Genomic DNA, 24,739 nt, shown 5'->3' with positions numbered 1-24,739 from the left:
AAATTGTACAGTTTTTTTTTTGTTATTTCCTTACAGTCCACAAGAATCGGAATGTCAGTTAATGCTATTCGCAAGCAAAGTACAGATGAGGAAGTTACATCTTTAGCAAAGTCTCTCATCAAATCCTGGAAAAAGTTATTAGGTATAATTTTTCTTTCTTTTCTATATATTTATGATCTGGCTTATTCAAACAGTTGGACTTTTTTTTCTTTATGAATCTAGGTGTTGCTCCTAAGTTGTTATTAGCATAGACTTATGGCATCCTATACTATTCAGTGGATTATATGTATTTTGATACTTAAACTGGCCCACATTTGGCTAGGGGGTGCCCCTTCAGGCTGGCCCTGTGTTCTTTTTATGTGCTCTCATCAGTTTTTTCATCACTTTCTTACACTATGACAAGGTAAGGTGTACTATGCTCATATATCTTCCTTGCCCCAGCATTGGAATCATCCATTTTTCTAAGGAGCTCTGCTTCTTTTCAGAGAAGAATGGCATTTAAAGACCAAGATCTGCACACTATGAAAATTTTATTTTGAAACTATTGGTCATATATGGTAGAGAAATGCAAAGAGTAAATCTTTCAAAATTTCAAAATCAGCAGCAACAACAACAGACCTATTATAAGAACTTGACGCTAACAAAAAAAAAATTGTAAAGCCTTTAAAACTTAAAAATTCTAGTCTTTTTAAATCTAATTCCGTATTCTAGGAGAGGTATAATTAGTCATAGAAAGTTGGTTGAGAACCATATATGTGTATTTTTATTTCTAGAAAGATGGTTTCCATTTCTTGGGAGAAAATAGTGGACATTGTAGTTATGCTCATTTAATCTTAAATTTTAAACAAATAGTTTATTCTTTAGTAATTAAATGTATCTACTTTCAGCCTAAGTTCTCCTTTCATTATCTTTTCATTTACATTAAATGATTTATGTGTTCATTAAATTTTAATTAAAATTTGGGAGTTGGAGGAAAAATATCTTTAGCTCTCTCTGTAAATACAACTGTCAGTTAATATTTTGTTAACCTTTCTCCCCTCATGTATAGCTCTTGTTTCAACTATAATTTGAATACTTATTTATATTCTACCTTTTATGAAAATATTGCATTTTTTTCCAACATCGTAACTGTCGTTTTTGCTGACTTCAAAATAATACACTATGTAACCATACTAAAATTTAATCACTTGCTTGTTGTTCGATTTGTTGTTCTTTTTACTTTATAGCTATTATAACTGGTGTTTCAGTGAATACCTTTCTTCCTAAAGCTTTTTCTTTAGTTAGATTTCTAGAAGATTTACTTTTGCCTCTACTGCATGGTTTTGAATGCTTAAATTATGCTGCCAAGCACAGACCTGCTGTGAGAGTGACTGAGCTGGAATGTGCCTGCGGACAGTCTGGGTCCTGCCCTGGAGCACCACCCCACTCGCTGTGCTGGATTGTGTTCGAATAGTGTGAATCTTTTCAAGGCTCTTCATACCTCTCACTGTTCTGCCTTCTCGATGGATCGTGCCAGCTCACACTGTAGAGAGCAGTGTGTGAACTCAGTTTTACTGCCCCTTGACAACATTAAATCCTTGTTAGATAGAATTTTATTCTGAGATCACCTTTACCTTCAAGAGGCTTTTTACTCTGTTACTTTTGGAATACTCCTTAGCCCTTGAAATATTCTTTAATGCCATTGTTTTTCTTTCTTTTCTACCACACAGTACTATGGCATCTTTAGACTTTGAGGTCTTCCATCTGAATTATAGAGAATAACAGGAGATAAGAAAATGAGTATGTGAAAACTAAGGCATACACTTATGCTATGTCATAGGGAGGGCTTGAATTGTATTTTAGCTTTGATAAACCTAAACTTGTCAAGATGAATTCTAGAGTTGTGGTTTGGATTATTCTAGATCAGTGACTCTCAAGCTAGGCAGCCTCTTGGAATTGTCTGGGGAACCTTTAGCAGTCCTGATGCCTGCGCCTCACTGCCAGACGTTCAGGTGGAATGGTTTTGGAGCAAAGCTTGGGCATGAGGAGAGGTTTAAAAGTTTGCTAGAGGGTCCTGATATACAGCTGAATACAATGCTTAAGTTCTTCTGGAATTACACAGAGGGATGTGAAGAATTGGAAGAATTGTTGGTGTAGCCCTTATTATTATATAGGAAGCAAAATGTCAAGAAGTTGGGAAATTAATACAGTGGACCCAAACATTTTCTCAACCTGGCTTCACGTCTGCTGTGGATTGAAATACGAATGTTTCTTGTCAGTCCTGAATATTATTGCATTGATTCAACCTATTTTACATACTTCATTTTCCAATTTCTAATTGCTTATCTCCTTAAGGCTTCTTAAAGCTCATGCACTCTGTTTTACTTTACAGAGTATTTAAGATAGAGGAGGTGCTGGGTAGACCTTACTAATCCTGAAGTATTTAAGTCTATGAAAATGTTCTTTACTCACTGTCCATGAAATATTTATTTATATTTTGCATGGTATTTTAGTTTTTTTTTTTACTTCACGAAAAATTGTTAGAACAATATTGATACATATACTCTCTGGTTTTATTTTTCAAGTGACAGTACATACTGTCTTCCCCTTCTTTCTGTGTACTTTCTTTCCTTTAGGGTTTCCATTGGCATATTAATTTGTAGTTCCCACCAAATGAAGGAGTTTATTTGGAAATGCTGACTGAACATGCATTGTAAAAAAGACCCTGGCGCATATGCTAATAGATTTGTGTGCATATCATTTACTTGTTGAAAGCCTAGGATCTTAATTTTTTTATGCATAAATAATGTGGTAACGTGCAGTTATTACAGCACCGCCCCCTGCCAATGTTAACAACTTCAGGATTTCATAAATTTTCAGATGGACCATCAACTGATAAAGACTCTGAAGAAAAGAAAAAGGAACCTACAATGACTTCACAGAATAGCCCTGAAGCACGAGAAGAAAGGTATCTCATTTTATGGAAACTCACTAATGTTAAAAGTCCTAGATGCCGCCACCTGCTCCATCGCTTCCTCCAGGGTCTTCAGCTCCTATAACTGTACTCTTTCTGTTTGATAATCAAACAATTAGTAAATGTACATGGCAAAATAATCTAAGTTTCCTTACACGATTTCATGGAAATTTAAAAGAGGGTAGATTGCTACATAAATAAGAACAGCTTATTTACATTGTACTGGACAAGATTAATTGAATGGGGTCTCTGGGATAGGTACCAACAAGATCAATAATGAAGCAACCCATTAGGAATTTAAATAATCACTTCCTCCATTGACAACATTTTTTTTTACATTTGTTTCTCAGCCCTGGATCTAATTCTCCTTTAATGCCTTTTTTTCCCTCCCCTTTCCAAATATAGCTATCACAAGAATTTAAGATGGAAGGTTCAGTAAATAAGGGTTCAACTTGATCCCCAGCTCCCATAAAACCTCTGCATTTACTCTTCCCTCTCACGGATAATGCACTGGGTATATCCAACATGTTGCCAAAATAGGCGTTATGCCTAGTGGGTTATAATAAGGTCCTCTGCCACTGGGATGCTTGTCATATAACAGTTGACTTTGATTGGGACAGTGGTTCTCCAAATACGGTTCCTGGAAGAGCAGAGAACCTTGGAACTTGTTAGAAATGAAATTCTTGAACTCCCACCCTAGGACTATTGAATCTGGAATTCTGCGGGTGGGGCCCGGAAATTTTTTTTTTTTAAACAAGCCCTTCAGGTGATTCTGGTACACTGTAAAGATTTAGAATCACTGCTCTAGAGTGGTGGCTTTCAAAGTGAAAAATGGCCTGAACTTTTTGCCTACCCAGCCCACTTAGAATCTTATAGGTATTTTAGGATATTAAGATTACCTATTTTAATTTTATTTTTCAGTTTTTTACCCCAAAAATTGTTTTATTGTGCCACTCATTTTTTAAGTAACAGTTGTTACTATCTCACACACGTGTTTTATGTATTAGGCCTAATTATATTTCATATTAAAAGAGATGAGCCAAAAGTAGGGTTAAACAGCAGTTATTAATAAAATTTACGCAGTTTTTTCTAACTTTTTATTTCGAAGTAATTTGAGATTTTTAGAAACAGTCCAAGAATGAAACAAAGAACTCCCATAAGCCCTTTACCCAGTTGCCCCAATTATTTTTATATATGTGTTTCTGTATGCTTATGCATGTATACATGCATATATGCATGGTAATTTTATTTTTTTAACCAAATAAGTGTGGTTTGCAGACATTATGCCCTCTTCCCCCTAAATAATTCCCCACTCTGTCCTTGACTTTCATGACCTTGATATTTTTTAAAGGTATAGGCTATAATTTATGGCTATTTTAAATGTATGTTTTCAGTTGTATCACATTCAGAGTTACTGGTTTTACTCCCTTGAACATAGTATAGACAGTTATTTTAAAATAAATATTGAAGGAAGAGTAAGTTCTTGTTTGTTTGTTTTTAAAATCAGTTATATGTACTTGAAGTTTAGGCATAGAGCCTGCCTGCAAAAAGCATAGAATTATCCTTTGGAAACCTGATAAATCAGGTGATCAGTATCCATTTATACACACACATACATTGAAGGAAATGAAAAGGATTGGAGAAATGAATCTGAAGTGTAATCTAAAGGAAGATACAAGGTTAGATCTACATGACTTGTAGCTGAGAAGGGTTATACATCTCTGGTAAAAAGAATTTAAGGAGAAAGTAATGTGGTTCAGTGCTTAGAAAGGTACCAGAATGTAAGAGGTGGGGCTGGCAATACTGCAGCCCGTAAGGAAAAGGCTCCATTTGTCCAACTAGGCATTGCCAGTGGGTGGACTAGGCATTTGGCTACAGGCTCAGGAAGTCAAAATCAGGTAGCTAAAGTATTTAAAAAGTGGGTTGTTGTTGTTTTTTTTAAAGATTATTTTTTATTTATTTCCCCCCCCCACGTCTGCTCTCTCTGTCGCTGTGTGTTCTTCTGTGACCACTTCTATCCTTATCAGCGGCACCAGGAATCTGTGTTTCTTTTTGTTGCGTCATCCTGTTTTGTCACCTCTTCATGTGTGCGGCTTCATTCTTGAGCAGGCTACACTTTGTTTCGCGCTGGGCGGCTCTCATTATGGGGTGCACTCCTTGTGCGTGGGGCTCCCCTACGCAGGGACACCCCTGGATGGCAGCGCACTGCACATCAGCACTGCACATGGGCCAGCTTCACACAGGTCAAGGAGGCCCGGGGTTTGAACTGCGGACCTCCCATGTGGTAGGCAGACGCCCTGATCACTGGGCCAAGTCTGCTTCCTGGGTTTTTTTTTTTTAACACTGGTCTGTTCATTTATTGCTGGCAGGTGTGCTACCTCCTGGCGTTATAAAGAAGACTTAAGTAATAGTCCTTGTTCTTGAGAAACTCAGTCTGGTAGGGAAGACAGTATCGAAAAGTCTTCATGATCCAGACCTGTGTAAAGATTAAACTTTGGGAATAGAGGGAAAAATCGGAGAAAGCTTTAGGAATGAAATGAGACAACTAGAAGGTATATGAAATGAACTATCTTGCCCACGGGCATCCATTTATGAAGTCTGACAGTGGGTAGTGTTCAGAGAGAAGGCAAGGAGGTAATGCTGTATATAACAGCTAGTTAGATCTATAGAGGGTGAGCGATACATCTTTAATGAAAGTTATTGAAGCCAGTCACAGAAAAGCACTTGGAGAAGGACCTGCCTTGGTGAGAATCTGATATATAAGGAGTTCCTCAGGAGCTGCCTGAAAAGTTACTAAATTAGCCTAACGACCAGATTGAGTTGCTGATTCTGGGGAGAAATTGAGACCTTTTTGTATTCTCATGACTTGTTTCCCAATACACATGGCTTTTTATACTGAAGAGGAGGGAGTGTTTTAAATATAGACTTCACTGGTTGTCTTACTGGAACAGGGTTTTTAAAAGATTTATTTATTTCTCTATTCCCCCTCCTCCCGCCCCAGTTATCTGTTCTCTGTGTCTGTTTGTTGCGTATTCTTTGTCCGCTTCTATTGTTGTCAGTGGCACGGGAATCTGTGTTTCTTTTTGTTGTGTCAGCTCCATTCCTGGGCAGGCTGCACTTTCTTTCGCGCTGGGCGGCTCTCCTTACGGGGCGCACTCCTTGCGCGTGGGGCTCCCCTACGCGGGGGACACCCCTGCGTGGCACAGCCCTCCCTGCGCGCATCAGCACTGCGCATGAGCCAGCTCCACACGGATCAAGGAGGCCCGGGGTTTGAACCTTGGACCTCCCATGTGGTAAGCGGATGCCCTATCCATTGGGCCAAGTCCGCTTCCGGAACAGGGTTTTTTAAACACGTTTCCCCCCTCCTCCCTCAGTTTTGGTTGAAAGTTTTCATTTTCACTAGTCCCATCCCTTCACCCCTCTCCTCACAACCAAGACCCTTGCTGTTTCTTTATTGTATGGCTCTGTAGTATGTATTTTCTTTATTAAAAATATTGTTTAATGTTTAAAAGGCGAATCAAGGTGAAATCTTTAATTTAAAAAAAACATGAAATTGTCTCTTGTACCTGTACTAAATTTTTAACTTCTTTATACACCAAAAATAAACTTATGTTAGAGTCACTGAAATATTATCTCATTTATATAGGTTCTCAAATTTGTTTTTAAAGAATGATGGCAATATTGTTTGGGAGCGTTCTTTCTGATTTCTTTTTGGTGTGTGTGTGGGTCTGTGTATTTTAGTAGCTCCAGTGGCAATGTAAGCAGCAGAAAGGATGAGACAAATGCTCGAGATACTTATGTTTCGTCTTTTCCTCGGGCACCAAGCACTTCTGATTCTGTACGATTAAAGTGTAGGGAGATGCTTGCTGCAGCTCTCCGAACAGGAGGTAAGTTTGGCATATGTTGTTTTACTTCCCATTACTTTGATCATCACCACCACCACCATCTCCACCTCCAAACTTACTGCTTTACAGGCGTTCTCCAGCTGATAGCCACTGTCCACTGCTTAGGCCAGGGAGGATTGTTATTAGCAGGGTCACTGAAGGGGGAGAGGAAGTCATATTGCGACATCTGCAGGGGATTTCTAAGACATAGGTGCCTTCTAATATATCCATGTTTTCCCTGATTCAGTGTTTAAAGTTTTTCACAAATATAATATCTCTCCCGGCCACACACACACACACATTTAATTCATAAACTGATTCCTCCACCCCTGGAAGGAGAGTTTTTGGGGGTATTGTTTTTAGAGTATTTACTTAACATTACTAAATGTTAGTATGATATATACTTCTTATAAGTAGTATGTTTTTAATTCCATTTTCTGTTCTCTTTTTTTTTTTAAGTAGAAAAGAGATCTTGATTTATGTATGGGAGCTTAATTTAATTTGAAGTTATCTAGTCTTACCATGTAAAAGTTTTGACTTCTTAGTTTCATAAACAGTGGTATTTATCATCTTCTGTAAACTCATCCTTTTTCTTTTCTGTTATACTAAAGCATGGCTAGTTTGATCTATTTTTCTCCTTATTCTGCCCTTTCTATTTTGATTCCCTTACTGTCTCTTTGTATATTTTTCTTTTCTCTTTCTGGTTTCTTTTTATTTCTTTCTATCCTCTTGAATATTTGTATAGGAGCCTTCTGAGTGTGTCCATATATGTGACTGGCAGATGAAATGAATGGTTTCTTTGCATTGAAGCCTGAGTCACAGGAGACAAGACAGTTCTTTCTATAACTTTCTCTACTCTCTGCTGGAGCAACCAGAATTTATGGAGTTGTGAAATGAGGAATTGCCTGCTAGATCAATTACTTCCCCACTCCTGAGGGATAAGGAGTCATCCATGAGCAGGAGCACTATGGATATTAGGTGAATCCCAGAGGAGTCTAGTGGGTAGTAGAGGGACCAGATTCTAATGAAGCTAAAGTAAAAGGATTCTTGATGGAAGGCAAGTGGGGTTGAAGAAATAGGAATGCAGTTTAATTGACCCTGTATTGAAATTTCTCTTAATATGTTAAGATAACTCATTCTTGACAATTCTTTGTTCCTGCTTTTAGATGACTACATTGCTATTGGAGCTGATGAGGAAGAATTAGGATCTCAAATTGAGGAAGATATCCTTTGTGTGTATATTCATAATTGCTTTGTATAATCAGCTACATTAACTGTAATTTTTTTCTCCTTTATAGAATCAGAAGTTTCATTTCCCAGTTTCAGTCCCAGTTGTATTACTGTTTTGTTGGAAAAGAGGAGGGCATCCATGTCATTTTGTTTCTTCTGTTTTCCTTGTGATATAAAGCCTTCAAAAGTAAAGCACAGAATGTTGACGCCATTTTAATTTTTCACCTTGCAAACTGAGCATGTAACATCTCAGTTGAAGTTGTGCAGAAGGACATGGAAAACACACACTAGTAAATGTGAAATAGGGTTTCACGTTTGGGCGAAACTCAGCAAGCATACCCAATCCCCGGAGCCTGTTATCCCTGAGAGAAGTATGTTCCTGTTGGGCACCATGGAGAGGGCTCCAGGAAAGGGGTCCCTGGAAGGGGATGGAGCAGGGAACATCGGGGGACAGTGGTTGAGGAAATGAAAGGGGGCTCCTCCAGAGCTCAGCGCTGGCTGTGGCCTGCTCTCCTGTTGAGACCATTCAAACCTGCTTCCCTAGCTTCTTGCTAAGCAGAGGGGTAGAAATGAGCCTTCAGAGCTATCGAAAATGGTCTGTTCTTAGAAGGGGCCCAAGGGAACTGTAGTCACTGAGGCTTTTAGAAGCCTATTAGAATTCAGATTTGAGCAACTCAAAACTAGTAAAAGTTCAAGCTCTTGTTCAAAACTGTGCCTGTCTCAAGTTGGGAACCTGAGTTACTTTTTGAAATTGCATTGATTTGTGTGCTCCTGGCATTTAACGTTAAGAAGAAAACATGACTCATTCCCAAGGTGTACTAGTAGGATCACTGTTATTTGCCAATTACAGGGAATCAGATAGAAACTGCCTTGAGGTTTTTAAAATTTTTTTATTTTTTAGGAGGTAGTAGGGTTTGAACCCAGAACCTCCTACATGGGAGGCAGGCACTCAGCCACTGAGCTGCATCCATTCCCCAATGAGAGTTGATTTTTTGTTTGCCTTTTTTAGGCGGTACCAGGGATCAAAGCTGGGACTGCATACAGGGGAAGCAGGCGCTCAACCGCTTGAGCTGCATCCATTCCCTGCCTTGCTTTTATTTTTTACTTATTTTTTCACACAGGGCTGCTCTCCTTGCGGGGCGCACTCCTTGCACATGGGGCACCTCTACACGGGTCACCCCTGCCTGGCACAGCACTGCTTGCGCGTGGCAGCACTGTGCGTGGGCCAGCTCACCATATGGGTCGGGGCCCTGGGGATCGAACCCCGGACCCTTCATATGGTAGGCAGACGTTGTGTCAGTTGAGCCACGTCTGCTTCCCTGTTTTTAAATTTAATATGAATTACAGGTAGTTTCTGTGAACTGCTCAGAAATTTCAGGAATTCTTATTTTGGCAGAATAGGAAAATTGGGGTTTTTTATAATTTAACCTTTTTTTTCCTTAATGGCCTTGTACCTATATATCAAGAAATAAGGAATACAGACATGAAATATAAAAATAGAGTACGAAGTAGGATATCAAATCTTAAGGATGCAAAGAATCCAAACTTAAGGAAAAACGTACTGTGTGGGAATATTCCTCCTGACTTATTTGCTAGAATGACAGCAGAGGTGAGTATACCCAAATGTAATGTTTCCATGATATGATGCCATGATGTCAAGTGTAAATCCTGTTTAAATAAAAGTACTGTATAGATACTATGCATATAATAAATTGTTATTAACTACTCTGATGTATTTTTGTATAGACTAGAATAGATGAATAGTTAAGACACTTAAATTGATAGGTAGTTTGCTTCAGTGGTTTGCCAATTCCACAGCTGTACCATGGTTTTTGAGTGATTGTATTAAGTCATTTTAAAAAAAATCAGTATTTTACTTACGGATTCACGTGGAATCAAAGAGATGAATCTAATTGCAAACAGACTTTGTAATCTGTAAAGACTTTTCATGGTTAAACTTAAAATTTATTACATTTTAACTGTTCCTTAAATTTACATAGGAAATAATGGAGAAAACCAAATTCACATTTTGTAGTTTGTCTTCAATCTCACTATTGTATTAAGTAGCCAAGAGAGTGAACCTATCTTTCTATATAGCTAATAAAAATTGCTGTATTTAAAAAATCCCTTTTAAGCCTCACTACAATAACTGAAAATTAAAAATTAAAATTTTCACAAAGTAAAAAAAATGTGTGATGAAATTTCATATATCCATCAGCCTTGTTTCATCTATTCTTTTTTCTTTTTTTTTGAGGTACTGGGGATTGAACCCAGGACCTCGTACATGGGAAGCAGGCACTCAACTACTAAGTTACATCTATTCCCCCTTTTTTTCTTTTTTCTTCTTTTCTCCTTGCTTATTTTAAAGCAACCCCTAGATGTTATATCCTTTTACCTCTATATGCCTAGGAGGCATCTTTAAAGAAAGGACAATTTTCTTATCATATCCAACAAAGCTAACAATAGTTCCTTGGGGTTATCTAATATCTAGGTTCATATTCATATTTTCCCAATCGTACATTTACTTTGTATCAAGGTCTGAAGCATATATCATTCCCTCTAATTTAGTCTCTTAAGGTTTTGTATTTTTTGTTTTAATCTAAAGTAGTTTATTCTGCCCTTTTTACCCCTTCATGACATTGACCTATAGAAGAAACCAGTTCATTTCTCTTATAGACTATCCCACAGTATGAATTTGTCTGTTTCTTCCTCAGGATATTATTTATTTAACTTGTTTTCCTTTTCCCACTGATTTCTGTAAATTGGAAGCCAGAACTATAGGCTTGATTAGGTTCAAGTTCAACTTTCTTTTTTGCAAAAATACTTGTTAAATAGTGTTTTTGCTTCTTGTTGCATCACATCAAGAGATCCATACTGTCTTTAGCTCTACTCTTAGCATGCTGAGATTGATCAGTGGGTTTAAATACTGACAGCTTGATTCTCCCTTGCAGAGTTCTCTATCAACCTTTCCTGTAATGGATTAATCTGTTGAGCCTTTCCTGAATCATTTGTTTTATTAGGAGTTGCAAAATGGTGGCTTTTTTAGGTTTTGTCATTCCTTTCACATTCATTAGCTAGGTTTCTTTGATAAAGAGACACTTTTCCTTAAAAACTAGGGCTGTTTGTATAGGTGGTTTGTATAGGACCAGCACGGTAAGTTCTTAACTTTTTTGAGGAAAAATTTTGATTTTATACTTTTGAAACTATAAAAAAATTGATTTTGGTTCTGTTCTTATTAAGCTGACTGAGCTTTAGAACCTTGAAGATATATAGAAGGTGCCTCTAACTGAGTTGTATTGCCATCTTCCCACTAGGAAATGGCTAGTGATGAGCTCAAAGAGATGAGGAAAAACTTGACCAAAGAAGCCATCAGAGAGCATCAAATGGCCAAAACAGGTGGAACCCAGACCGACTTCTTCACATGTGGCAAATGTAAAAAGAAGAACTGTACTTACACGCAGGTTTGTGATTGTTGACAGATTGTTATTTTCATATTAGGAATGCTTGGAACCATAAGTAGCAAAGATAATTATCAGTACTTTGATTTTTTTTTCAAGAGAAGAAATGATCTCTTAAGAATGCTTTCTTAATATTGACAGGTTCTAATGAATTGAAAATAAGTTGATATTTATGTTTTCATGCATATAGTTACTGTGAAAGCTAAATAAGTCACTTCAGTCATTTTTAGAGCGTTTTCATTATTCCAATAATAATTAAAATAAAAAACAAAAAAACCCCTCATCATCTCCCAATCTGTCTATGCTTACCCTGCTGTACAAAGTTGCTTATTCTGTTTTCATCTCTCTAGTTTATTTGTATTTATATTTTGTAAAAACAGTCTTAAATATGCAATATTACCCATATTCGTATTTTATATGAGGTTTCACTATGTTATACAGTCCCATATTACATTTTTTAGTTTTCCTTCTAGTAATACACGTGACTATAGACTTACCCTTTCAACCAATGTCATACTCACATAATAGCTCTGCTAGTTAGAAACACTAAATAGCTCATGTAGTGGAATCATAGAATTTTTGTCCTTTTATTTCTGGCGTATTTCCCCACTCAACACTAGGTCTTCAAGGTTCATCCATGTTGTCACATGTATCAGAACTTCATTTATTTTCTATGACTGACTGTTATTCCTTTATGTGTATATACCACATTTCTTTATTCATTCATCTGTTGATGGACATTTGGGTTGTTTCTATCTTTTGGCTATTTTGAATAGTGCTGCTGTGAACATTGGTGTGTGCAATTATTTGAGTTTCTATTTTAATTCTTTTGGGTATCATATAACTAGGTATCATATAACTAGGAGGATTGCCATGTCATAAGGTAATTACATATTTAACTCTTTGAGAAACTGCTAAACTGTTCTCTACAGAGGCTACACCATTTTATATTATGAATATATTTTGTTTTACCATTTTTTATATATATTGTGACATATAAACTTCTGCCTCTTATTTTATACAGGTGCATAATATTCCCATTTTTGGATATACTTTATTTAATCAACCTCAAGCACTTACCTTTTTGAAGTCTTTCAGTTAGTAACGGATTGATTATATGATATTTCAGTGTTTTATTTTGTAGAAATATTATTGCTCATAGTTTCTGAAATATTTCAACATGGTAAGAGAGGTCTAAGAAAATTGAGTTTGATTTGATCTGTTTTCTTTTAGTCAATTTGAAAAATATCAAATAAAAATTATATTCTAAAAGTTCCACTTCAGTGAAAAGTATTAGTTATAAGTAGAAAGGTAATTAATCTCTTTAAAACATACAAAATGGAAATGATTTATTTACATATTCAGGTTATAAACAACTAAGATAAACAACATAAATATCAAGTTTGTTTCTTTTAGTGGAAAGAATCTAGAGGAGACATGAAGTCAGTATTTTTTTCATAGAATTAAAAAGTTCTATTGGTAGAATTTTTTTCTACTTTTTCTAAAAGTTTTTGGACAAATAACAGATGAACGAATTGTGTCTCTTGGTAAATATATATCTACCAAAAGATTAAAATTACCAAGAAAGCTAAAGGCTTCTCGTATCTGTTTTTTAAGTATGAATAAAATATTTCAGAAGGATTTTTCAAACCATTTTTGTCTGAAGGCCTTACATAATCAGAATGCTGTTATTTTGGAGAATGGCTCTTTATCCTCCTTAGAGATTTTGAGTTCACTGTTAGTTCAAAGTTTATGGGTACCATGAAAGTTCTGATCTTTGATCTTTGAAGTGTTGGTAAACTGAGATGTCATCATCCTATTAAATATATCTTATTCAAAATACAATATTATGAGTTTCTAGATTCTTACCTTCACACTTCTTTGTCTTCCTTTCCTTTAACTTAATTAAAAACATGAATAACTTCTGACTTTGCTAATGCTTTGTCAGTTCATTCAGGAATGTGTAGTTTAAAGAAATAAACTTTTTATCTTTCAGACCTTTGGTTCCAGGGGTTCTCTTTGTGGAGAATTTCAGAAGTCTATAATCTCATGTAGACAAAATTTTAAAAAATCGTATTAGGGAGGCGGATGTGGCTCAAGTGATTGAGCTCCCGTCTACTACATGGGAGGTCCTGAATTCAGTTTCCGGTGCCTCCTGGAGAGGACAAACAAGACAGTGAGCTGGTACAGTAGGCAGGTGTGGCAAGTTGATGTAACAAGATGACCCAACAAGGAGACACAAGGAGGAAAGACAATGAGAGATACAACGAAGCAGGAAGCTGAGGTGGCACAAGTGATTGAGCACCCCTCTCCCACATGGGAGGTCCCAGGTTCAGTTCCTGGTGCCATCTAAAGAGAAGAGGAGCAGACAGCATAGAGCAAATGGACACAGGAGCAGACAGTGGGTGAAAACAATTGGGGGGTGGTGGTGATAAAGAAAACAAATCTTTAAAAAATCAGATTTTCAGGGCATTATAATAGTACTTTCTTACAGAAAATTTAGAAAATCCCAAAAAATAGGAGGAGGAAATTTAAAATCACCTATAAATCTGTCATCCGGAGAGAACAATGCTCAGTATTGTGGTGTTTGAACTTTTCCTAAATATAGTTGTTGTTAAATACTATAAAAATTTTTTTCACATATATTTCTTTTCACTGAACTACTATAAGTATTTTCCTCTTAAGTGCATAAACATACCTTTGTTTTGTTTTGTTTTTTTAAAGATTTATTTTATTTTATTTATCCCCCTCCCCCATTTTTTGTATTTGTTGTCTGCTTATCTTTTCTTTTAGGAGGCACCAGAGCATACCTTTGTACATATCTTAATATCTGTATTATCCATCAAATAGACGTAGTCTTACTTCATTATTTCCCTGTTATATATGTTTTTCCATTGTTTGCATTATAAAATTATACTCTTCAAACGTCTTTATACATAGAGCTCTGTTTGCATTTCTAATTGTCATCCTAAAATGGATCAGATATCAAATCCAGATATCACAGGGAATGGCTGTTTAAGGCTCGAACCTTGTTTCTGCCTAGTTTGTCAGAAGTTATAGATTTGCATTTTTATATTTGTCAGAATGATATATTCTTATTTTTGCATCTTTGCACAACCAAAAGGACAAAATTGATATCTTTTAAAAATTTACATGTTTGTGCTTTTAGAGTGATACATATACTTTTATATTAGCTATTTATAAAAAACAATTTAATTAGTGGCTAGTGAATTTTCCCACTTAGGTAAGATAAATTAAACAAATGAAAACAAGGAAGGAATTAGAATGCATGTTCTTTAGACATTAGTTTATTTGAACTTCAGTTTCTTATACTTTTTATTGTGGTACTATTGTGGTTATATATCTTCATGTAGAATGTTCTTATAGGTTATGCTTTTTATGGTACTGCAAAAAGTAATCTATTTTTATACATACTTTTGCGGCAGGTACAAACACGTAGTGCTGATGAACCGATGACAACATTTGTCGTCTGTAATGAATGTGGAAATCGATGGAAGGTACGGCACCCTCTTGCATTCATATACTTCTCTGTAAAAGAATACTTTTTTCAAAGCCTGCCTATGTATCTTATATATATGCATCCTCACACTATGCAGAGCTCTGAAAGTCTGTGACTATTTGAAATGGAATATACCATTTTTTACTCTACTAGAAATAAAGAGTTTTTATTTTATTTTATTGTCTTCATATTGTTTTCATGTAGAAGTAGCAGGAGTAAAATGTAAATGTGTGGTGATTGTCTCACAGTCCTGTCTTTATTCATTCAAATTGAGAATACGGAATTTACTTCTTCTCTTGTACTTTTATACACATGTATTACTTGTTTTAATAGATTTCATTTCTAGAAAATGACGTTACCTTCTTGAAATCAAGTGTAGTGATTTTTGTGTTTATTTTAGGAATTTCTGATGAACCATTGTCTTGATCTGGTTTGTCTTTCACTGAGCCTTCATATTATCTGTATACTCTTGAAGTAGCCCCAGCAGGGAAATTACTGTAATTTAAAGGATTCATTCTTGAGTGGTTTTGATAAGCCACAAAAAAATATGGTTTAGAATTGGGAGAAGTACACATCAGTCCTAAAAACGCTTTTATTTTTGATAGAGATGGCAATGGGATGGGGTAGCATGGGGTGGAGTTAGGAAAACTAACATGGTAGGAATATGGTCTTCCGGGGCAAACAAACAGATTTTGAACTTCCTTGCCACTTTCACTGAACTGTCATTTTCTTATGTACTAAGTGGAGATAACAGGTACATTTCAGGTTATCTAGATTTTCCAGGTAACTAGCTCTTCTAAGTTTATTTTGTGTGATGCAGCATTATTGTTATGAGCAGGCATATTGCAGTTGGTTTTGGATACAGGCATTCAAGGTCAGACATAGTACCTACTGGGTTTAAGAAAGTTCAATTTAATGTAGAAAGTTGATGACTAGGATGGCTTACTCAAGAAGTTCAAATGTATTCTCCTATATCTCTTTGGAATTGTCAAGTAATTTTTTTTAACCTAAAAGCATTAAGAATAGATGCTAAAAATGATGTTTAAAATGCAAAAATATTTTTACTCTGGTTCCTTGGTTCCTACTAACATTTTTAAGTTGGAACAGTAAAACACTTTGGATAGGTAATTATCACATCTGAAAAATATAGTATCTTTTTTCAAAAATACCTCTTCTTTAGCAAAATAAGGTTTAAATGAGAGCTATATAACCCATTGCCTGTATTTAAAGGTCTCACAAAGTTTTTCTTCTTTTTTGACAGTTTTGTTGAATTGGAAGAATTGGCAAGATGTCTGGACCGTTAAGAAAATGGATTTTGTAATTAGCTTTAAAACTCTGCCAAGCAACTAGTTTTTCCAGCAAATCAGATTTTTAAAGCAGCATACATCCCTTGGGTTAGTCTGTTTTTGACATAACATCCCTTTCTTAAGTACCTTCTGTAGTTTCACAACAGTAGGGAGACCATATAATAATTGTATGGTATCTGTTTCAGAATATTTTTTTTCATTTTTATAAGTAAGTTGATATAAAACTTTTATCAAATGTTTGGCACTCAATTTTTTTTCTTCTGAAAGGAAAATGTAACAACTTTTTTATAGTCTGAAACATACACTCTAAAAATGTTTTTCTTTGTTTATACATAAATGGAAATTACATTTTTTCTATATTGGCATGTACTGGCAAATATTAAAAGAGAAGAAAAGGTAATATAATTTTAGGTTTATCAAATATGGTGTGTATTCGAATAATACTTGACCAGCTTACCTAAATTGTACATAATATTTGAGCCAGCATATGAATTTGATTTTAATATGTTGTCAAGCCTGGAATAATTAGATATTTTGCACCTGTAACTAACCATGATCATCATTTCTTGTAATTTCTTGTACATGTTTATTACTTGTTCTTAATAGATTTTACTTTTGGAAACATGACTTTACATTGCTCAAATCAGTTTGGTTTTGTTGTTTGTTTGCCTGCTTGATTTTGTGTGGATTTTAGTTTTGCAAAAGAGCACTGTCAGAGTTTAGTATGGTCTTTCATAATTCCCTGCATAGGCAAAGAATGAAAGCTTCTGATCATTTTTGACCTGCATAGGAGGACATGCTGGGAAGAAAATGTTAGCATTTTACTAGAGAATAATTAATGCAAACAGTTCAAGACTGATTTTGATTTGAAATCCAAACTGACCTAGGATTAAGCTTAAGGGTTACATAAGCCATTAAAGCTGTGGTCTTTCCGTATGGAGGTTGATGGAAAGTATTTTTGTCCTAAGTCTTATTTGCTGATTATCTCTGTTACATGCTGAATGAGGATGTTGAGCAATCTGGGTATATGGTCTGTAAAGCAAGTTATTGAACATTCACCTCTTGCAAGTACATTGTTACTGTATACATTTGTTCTGTTAGGTTCCTTTAATGTACACTTGCTGTAGCACATCTAAACTGTTACAGTCCCCTGAAAGTCCACATTTTATCATCCTCAGTCGCATTCTGACAGACCTCTAGAAAGACCTCAGTCCATGCTTGGCACTTCCCTCTACCCCCTTTTTACCCAGTTCTTTTTGCAAATCAGTTTGCTGGAACACAGAAAACAATATTTAAAAGTCCATATTAAGACACATATTGTGTAAGACTTGACCCCCTGACACCAGCCCACCTTTTGTTAGTTCACAGACTAACCAATTGTGTTGTCATTTCAAAAATAAAATGCATTTTTGGAAAGAGTGAGTTTAACAAAAGAGTAGAATTAAAATAGCCCCACTTTTAAATTTGTAATTCAATAAAGTTTTTTGTTAAAAGTTTATCACATTTTGTCATTTTATTTAGGCACTGAGGCTTACTTTAATTTTTGTTTTAAAATGTCTCCCCCCACCCCAACTGCTAAAGTGTTTTTAAAGTACAGTTTTAAGTTAGTGAAGTTGACTCTAATTTAGGTAAAAGCCAGTACCAAGCAGTAGCATAGAAACATGTTTTTCTTTTCTGGGACAGGTTAAGGAACCATCAGGCAGAACTTGGTTCTGAGGTGGAGTCCTGGCACCTGTCCCTGCTAGCACTCTCTACATGGCACTTCAGTGGTGGGAGAGGCTCTGCAAGGAAATCTTAATATTGGAAAAGATAGGCCAGCTTTAAAGTCACCAAGAAAGGGGAAACGGACTTGGCCCAGTGGTTAGGGCGTCCATCTACCACATGGGAGGTCCAAGGTTCAAACCCCGGGCCTCCTTGACCCATGTGGAGCTGGCCCATGCGCAGTGCTGATGTGCGCAAGGAGTGCCCTGCCACGCAGGGGTGTCCTCCACGTAGGGGATCCCCACGCGCAAGGAGTGCACCCGTAACGAGAGCCACCCAGCGCAAAAGAAAGTGCAGCCTGCCCAGGAATGGCACCATCCACACTTCCCGTGCCGCTGACGACAACAGAAGCGGACAAAGAAACAAGACGCAGCAAATAGACACAGAGAACAGACAACGGGGTGGGGGTGGGGGTGTTAAATAAATAAATAAATCTTAAAAAAAAATAAAGTCACCAAGAATCCTTTTTTTTTTTAATATTTATTTAATTTTAAGATTTATCATTTATTTATTTTTGCCCCCTTGTGGCTTGTTTGCTCTCTGCTCTCCATTCACTGTGCTTTCTTCTATGTCTGCTTGTCTCCCTTTGTTGTGTCATCTTGCTGCGCCAGCTCTCCACAGGCGTGGGCTGTCAGCTCTCTGCGGGCGCAGGCCAGCTTGCCTTCACAAGGAGGCCCAGGACGCGAACCCTGGGCCTCCCATATGGTAGACGGGAGCCCAAACGATTGAGCCACAGCTGCTTCCCCAAGAAAGAATCCTTGATGATATTTACTTTCAGGGCAAAGTGACTGTGTCAAAAGAATTTACAGGGAAATGGATGTGTCTCAAGGGCCTCCACCTTCCATATGGGAAGACCCAGGTTCAGTCCCTGGGACCTCCTGGTGAAAAAGAAGAAGAGAAAGTGTGCCTGCGCAGTGAGCCAGAGCCTGCGCATTGAGCCAGTGCCCACAAAAGTGAGTCATGCAGCAAGAGGAAGATGCAACAAAAAGAGAGATGAAGGGGAGAGTAAAAGTGAAGCCCATCAGAGACTTGGAACTGAGGTGGTGCAATTGACAGGGAACCTTTCTCCATATCAGAGGTCCCCAGGATCGAATCCCCTCTGAATCCTAGAGGAGAAAGATGAGAAGACAAAAAAGAGAAATAGGTACAGAAGATCACACAGCAAATTGACAAAGCAAAAACAGCAGGGCCAGAGAGAGAAGGGGAAAATAAATCTTAAAAAAGAATATACAGGGAAATTAGAAAAATGTACTGGCAAATAATGAAGAACCATCTTGGAAAAGCAGAGAGTAAAAACTCTCTGTCCCTACTTACCTACGTGGTGATGAACATTGATTTATAAGATTTGTTAAGCTATGGCAAAAGTTCTAGAATACTCATATGTACATGGACATCTAAATCTGTACATACCTTACAATTTGCAAAGGTTTGAATTATTAACTAGATAGAAAAGAGATAGCATATGATTAGAATTTTCATAGGTGTGCAGTGGTTGTCCCTAAAGTGTAATTTGGGATTTTGAATTGAATTTGCTGCTGAAATTGTAACAGTTACAAAGAGTTGTAATTTGAAGAGTTTTAAGCAACAGTTGTTTTTTCCCCACACTTAGCTGTAGAAAATGATTCGTTCAGGGAGAATTGAAAATGCCAAAGGGAATTTTGATGTGGATAATCACATCCACCTGCAGGTACTATTGGATGCCACCCAGTTCTTTCCCAGTCAAGTAGGAAGTGCCCCCATTGAAGATGCTAATCCACAGTAAATAGAACAATGTTGCTGACAAGTTCCTTGATAGATATGGAAGTATTATTTTGAAAGCATGAGTAAATTGAAGTCTCAGTGTTGTGCTGCTATCACCACTATCCATTACCAACACTTTCCCATCATCCCAAATAAACTCTGCATACATTTAGCAGCACCTAAGCCCCTGGTGACCTGTAATCTACTTTCTATCCCTATGAATTTGCTTATTCTTGGTATTTCAAAGAGTGGAATTTGTCCTTTTGTGTCTGGTTTACTTTATTTAGCATATTGTTTTTGTTTGTTTTTGTTTTTGTTTTTCGAAGGTACTGGGGATTGAACCTGGGGCCTCATCCATGGGAAGCAGGCACTTAACCACTGACCTATACCTGCTCCCCAACGTATTTTTTTCCCAGCATAGTATTTTTAAGGTCCATCCATTCTGCAGCAGGCACTGTGTTTGTCTTTTTTATTGTCATTAGAATTCTTCATATAGTCTGGATATTAAGCCCTTCTATAAGTTTCTGTGAGAAACTTGCACAATGCTGCATCTCTAGTGCTTAGAAGAATGCCTTTCTTCTGGTAGGGGTGCATGAAATAGTTGATGTTTTTCTTGGTTGTTATATATGTGTCAATGCATTGCATTTCTTCTTGACTCTACAGGAGCTGAGATGTAAAAAATGTTTTTTGAGTTGAGGTGCTGTCTTAAGTTATATGATCTCTAATGATAGGAAGTAGGATAGATAACTACTGGTTGGCACTATTTGAGACTTCCCGTTTCAGAGGAAGAAGGGAAATCCCCTTTAGTACTTTAATCTTCAAAATGATACAACGGTTTTATTTTAGCCAATGAGTTGTGTGTTTTTTCCTATTCATCTTTATACTCTTATACTTGTTTTTCCAACTGGTGATGGAAAATGAAGGCACAGGTGATAGCTCAGATGGCTCACCTTGTTCAGTGCCTCTCCTTGGGTGCTATAAACAGACAGCTAATTATTATTTTTTTCCTTAATGGCCATAACTGCAAAGAAAGAAACAACATTTCATATGATATGCCATACGTTCTGGTGAAATTAGCCCAACCATTTCTGTAATTGGATGATTCAACTGCTTTGAAATCAAAAGGAACTTTCCCCTTAAAAATGGATTATAATACGTATCCAAGTCATTTGTATGAAGGTATAGCTTATACAAAAAAAGCAAAAACTGAAAAGGAATGGAGTAACTCTAGCTTTTGCTTATTTGACACTGGTTCCCAGCTATCTTTTCTGATTTGTTTAGGGGACATCTCCTCATATGATCCTGATGGGTCCTTCATTCACAGTGTCTGTCCTCCTGCAAGTTCTTCCCTGGATTGATAGACAAACGATGGGAGAAACACTGTTTCTACTGGAACAGCGAAGCTAGCAATTGATGTGCCTAGGGCCAATCACCACCATTTTGCATTCTACATGTACAGACCCTGTGTAATGAGGCCAAGAGATATTGAGATGGAAAGAATCCTGATAATATTAAATGTTTCAATCCAGCCATGTGGAAGCTAGAGCTACCCTGAACTTTCTACTATGAAAGCCAGTAAATTTCCTTTGTGCTTAAGCTAATTTGAAATAGGTTTCTGTCATAAGCAACTGAAAAAAAATTTATTTAAGAAATATGAAATGTGTTTTGGATGAACATTTGAGCTAAGTAAATGTTTAATGATGTCCAAGTAAAAGTACTGAATACCAGTAGGTCAGAAGCTATCAGAGCACTTCTGAGATTTACATTTAACCTGCAAAAGCACAAAAGGTCCAGAAGAAACACCAAAGTCACCCACTGGTCCTTCGCTCAGGATTGTGCCACTGACCTGTCTTGAATTTCTTTCTTTTTTTTTCACAAGAGTAGTCCTAATCCTTTTTTTTTCTTTTCATCAAATCAATTTGATGAGGCCACATGCTTGCTTTTACTCTCCCCATTAGAACCTTTTTATGTTTTAATAGACATTGATTTTTTTCTTTTAAAAAAATTTTATTCTTAAACCTTAGATTTCATCAATGTTACATTGAAAATATAGGGGATTCCCATATATCTCACCCCCTCCCCTCCTCATACCTCTCCCCACCAATAACATCTTTCATTAGTATGGCACATTTATTACAATTGAATAAGTCTGCTTTGGTCCATAGTTGCATTCCCCCCTCCCCCCACATTTGTCCATTCCTCAGTCTTGAGGATTTAGGGATGATGATGCCCACTCTGCTTCCATTTCAGAGGGGGCTTAGATCCCATGGGGTGGATGGATGGAATTGTTTTGCTTGCAGTTGTAGATACTCTGTTTTTTGGGGATGGGTGTTGTCCATCATCATCCTTTTGTTCGTTGTCCTGGGTGAGTCCCAGGAACTGGAGAGTAGGTATTGGCTGCAACCCTGCCGAGATTCAGGGCTCAACCAGCACTTGAACAGCCAGAAGATTTAAGTCTCTGGGACATATTCAATGGGTATAATGCTAATTATAGTTTCACATTCAATGGGTGTAATGCTAATTATAAGTTCAAGTAAAAGGGCCATAAGAACCATGTATAGGAAAATGATAAATGAGTTTCTGATACATTGGTATAGGTTATCATGTATTCCAAGGTAAGGCCCACTGACAGAGGGTTGAATAGGGTTGTCTCCTTACATATAGTGTTCAGATGTCTCTAGAGTCCTCCAGAACCCCCTGCTTGAGGCACTGTTTCTTGTGGCAGTCAGTGAAATCCTACTAAGATGAGAATAAACATAACCCCTGGAATGCCCTTCTGACTCACGTTGAAATCTCTTAACCAAAAAGTACTGATTTGTATTTAATACTTCTCCCTTTTGATCAAAATCTTTTTCCAAATGCATCACTAATTGGTGCTTGGTAATAATCCCTTGGTGCCAGGAGGATTATCCCTGGGAGTCATGTCCACTCTGGGGCGGGGAGAAGGTAGTGAGTTTATATGCTGAGTTTGGCTTAGAGACCACATTTAAGCAACAAGGAAGCTTTCAGGAGGTAACTCTTAGGCAATATGTATTACTAAACTAAGTTTCAATTTCATAAGAACAAGATTCATTAGTACAAGCATCAGTATCAAGGGCCTGGCATATTGGACCATCTTCCTTTGCTAGGCACTGCCCATTTACTTGAGGGATTCTTGCCACTCTATGAGAGAATATAGCAGGCCTTCCCAGGATGAGAATTCAACATTCCTTTGGCTATTCTGTGGGTCTCCACCACTGCGACATCACCCCATGACCACACGAATACATTCAGATTCCAAAGAGGCAAGCCACAGGTGCACACCTCCCTACACATATTCCCCTATCACCGACACCCCACACCAGTGATATCTTCTGCCACAGTTGTGATTCTTCTGCAGTCCAAAACCTTTCCAAAAACAAAACATAAATTTTTTTAAAAAAATACAAATAAAATTAAAAATTGTTTGCATTGTGTCTTTTTATTGTTGAGTTATAAACCCTTATTGGACATGTGATTTTCAAATATTTTCTCCCATCGAGTTGGCTGCCTTTTCAAACCTTTTGACAAAATCCTGTGTGGTGCAGAAGTGTTTATTTTGAAGAGGTCCCATTTATCTTTTCTCTTGTGCCTGCTTTGGGTGTAAAGTCCAAGAAACCACCACCTACTACAAGGTCTTTAAGATGTCTCCCTACATTTTCTTCTAGTAGTTTGTGGTCCTGGCTTTTATATTTAGGTCTTTGATCCATTTTGAGCTGATTCTTGTATGGGATTAAGATAGGAGTGCTCTTTCATTCTTTCGCTTATAGATATCTAGTTCTCTCAGAACCAAATGTTGGGAGACTGTTTTGTCCTGTTATGGTAAGCCTAGTAGGTTTGTCAAAAATCAGTTGGCTGTAGAGGTGAGGGTTTATCTCTGGACTCTCAATTCTATTCCATTGATTAATGTATCTCTCTCTGTCAGTACCATGCTGTTTGTTTTTTCCAAACCAAAATTTTAAATTATATATATATATATATATTTAAAGGTACATATCACACAAAATGATACATTAAAAAATATAAGAGGTTCCCATATACCCCACTCCCCTCACCCCCCCCCCCACAACCATGCTGTTTTGACTACTATCATTTTGTATTATGTTTCAAGGCCAGGCAGTGAAATTCCTCCATGTCACTCTTCTTTTTTAGAACGCTTTTTGGCTATTTGGGAGCAATTTCTTTTCCAAGTGAATTTGGCAATTGCCTTTTTTCTGTAAAGTTGGGTACTGGAATTTTGACTGGTATTGCATTGAATTTATAAATCAGTTTGGGCAGGGTTGATGTCTTCATGATATTTATTCTTCCAGTCCATGAACATGGAATGTCTTTCCATTAGTTTAGGTTTGATTTCTTTTAGCATGGTTTTGTAGTTTCCTGCATATAGGTCCTGTACTTCTTTGGTTAAATTGATTCCTAGAGTTTTGAGTCTTTTTGTTGCCATTGTAAATGGAATTTTTCCCCCTGATTTCCTCCTCAGATTTTTCAATGCTAGTGTACAAAAACATTACCGATTTTTGTGTGTTGATCTTGTATCCTGTCATTTTGCTCAATTCATTTATTAGTTCAAGTAGCTTTGTCATAGACATTTCAGAATTTTCTAAATACAGAATCATGTAATCCGCAAATAGTGACAGTTTTAATTCCTCTTTTCCTATTTGGCTGCCTAAATTTTTTTTCTTGTCTAATTGCTCTGGCTAAAACTTCTAGTACAATTTTTTGAATAACAGTGGTGACAGTGGGCATCCTTGCCTTGTTCCTGATCTTCAAGGGAAAGCTTTCAACCTTTCCTCATTGATATGATGTTAGCTGTGGGTTTTTCATATATGTCTTTTATTATATTCAGGAATTTTCCTTCTATTCTTCTG

At 36.9% G+C, this 24,739-nt stretch overlaps 1 protein-coding gene across 1 annotated transcript in view; it reads left to right on the top strand.

Annotated features, from left to right (window-relative positions):
- TCEA1 (transcription elongation factor A1) overlaps positions 1–16,995 on the top strand; it is a 98,794-nt gene extending 81,799 nt beyond the window's left edge. The window contains exons 10-17 of the mRNA XM_071207816.1: positions 37–142; positions 2,860–2,947; positions 6,695–6,840; positions 8,004–8,060; positions 9,522–9,676; positions 11,382–11,528; positions 14,972–15,043; positions 16,307–16,995. Coding sequence (XP_071063917.1) covers positions 37–142; positions 2,860–2,947; positions 6,695–6,840; positions 8,004–8,060; positions 9,522–9,676; positions 11,382–11,528; positions 14,972–15,043; positions 16,307–16,315 — 780 coding nt within the window. The 3' untranslated portion in view covers positions 16,316–16,995. The remainder of the gene's footprint in view (positions 1–36; positions 143–2,859; positions 2,948–6,694; positions 6,841–8,003; positions 8,061–9,521; positions 9,677–11,381; positions 11,529–14,971; positions 15,044–16,306) is intronic.
- The last annotated feature ends 7,744 nt before the right edge of the window (positions 16,996–24,739 follow it).

This window comes from Dasypus novemcinctus, chromosome 14 (genome assembly GCF_030445035.2).
Source record: "Dasypus novemcinctus isolate mDasNov1 chromosome 14, mDasNov1.1.hap2, whole genome shotgun sequence".
In the NCBI taxonomy this organism is placed as follows: Eukaryota; Metazoa; Chordata; class Mammalia; order Cingulata; family Dasypodidae; genus Dasypus; species Dasypus novemcinctus.
The sequence above is the reverse complement of the archived record's forward strand: the minus strand, read 5'-3'. Positions and strand labels throughout refer to the sequence as shown.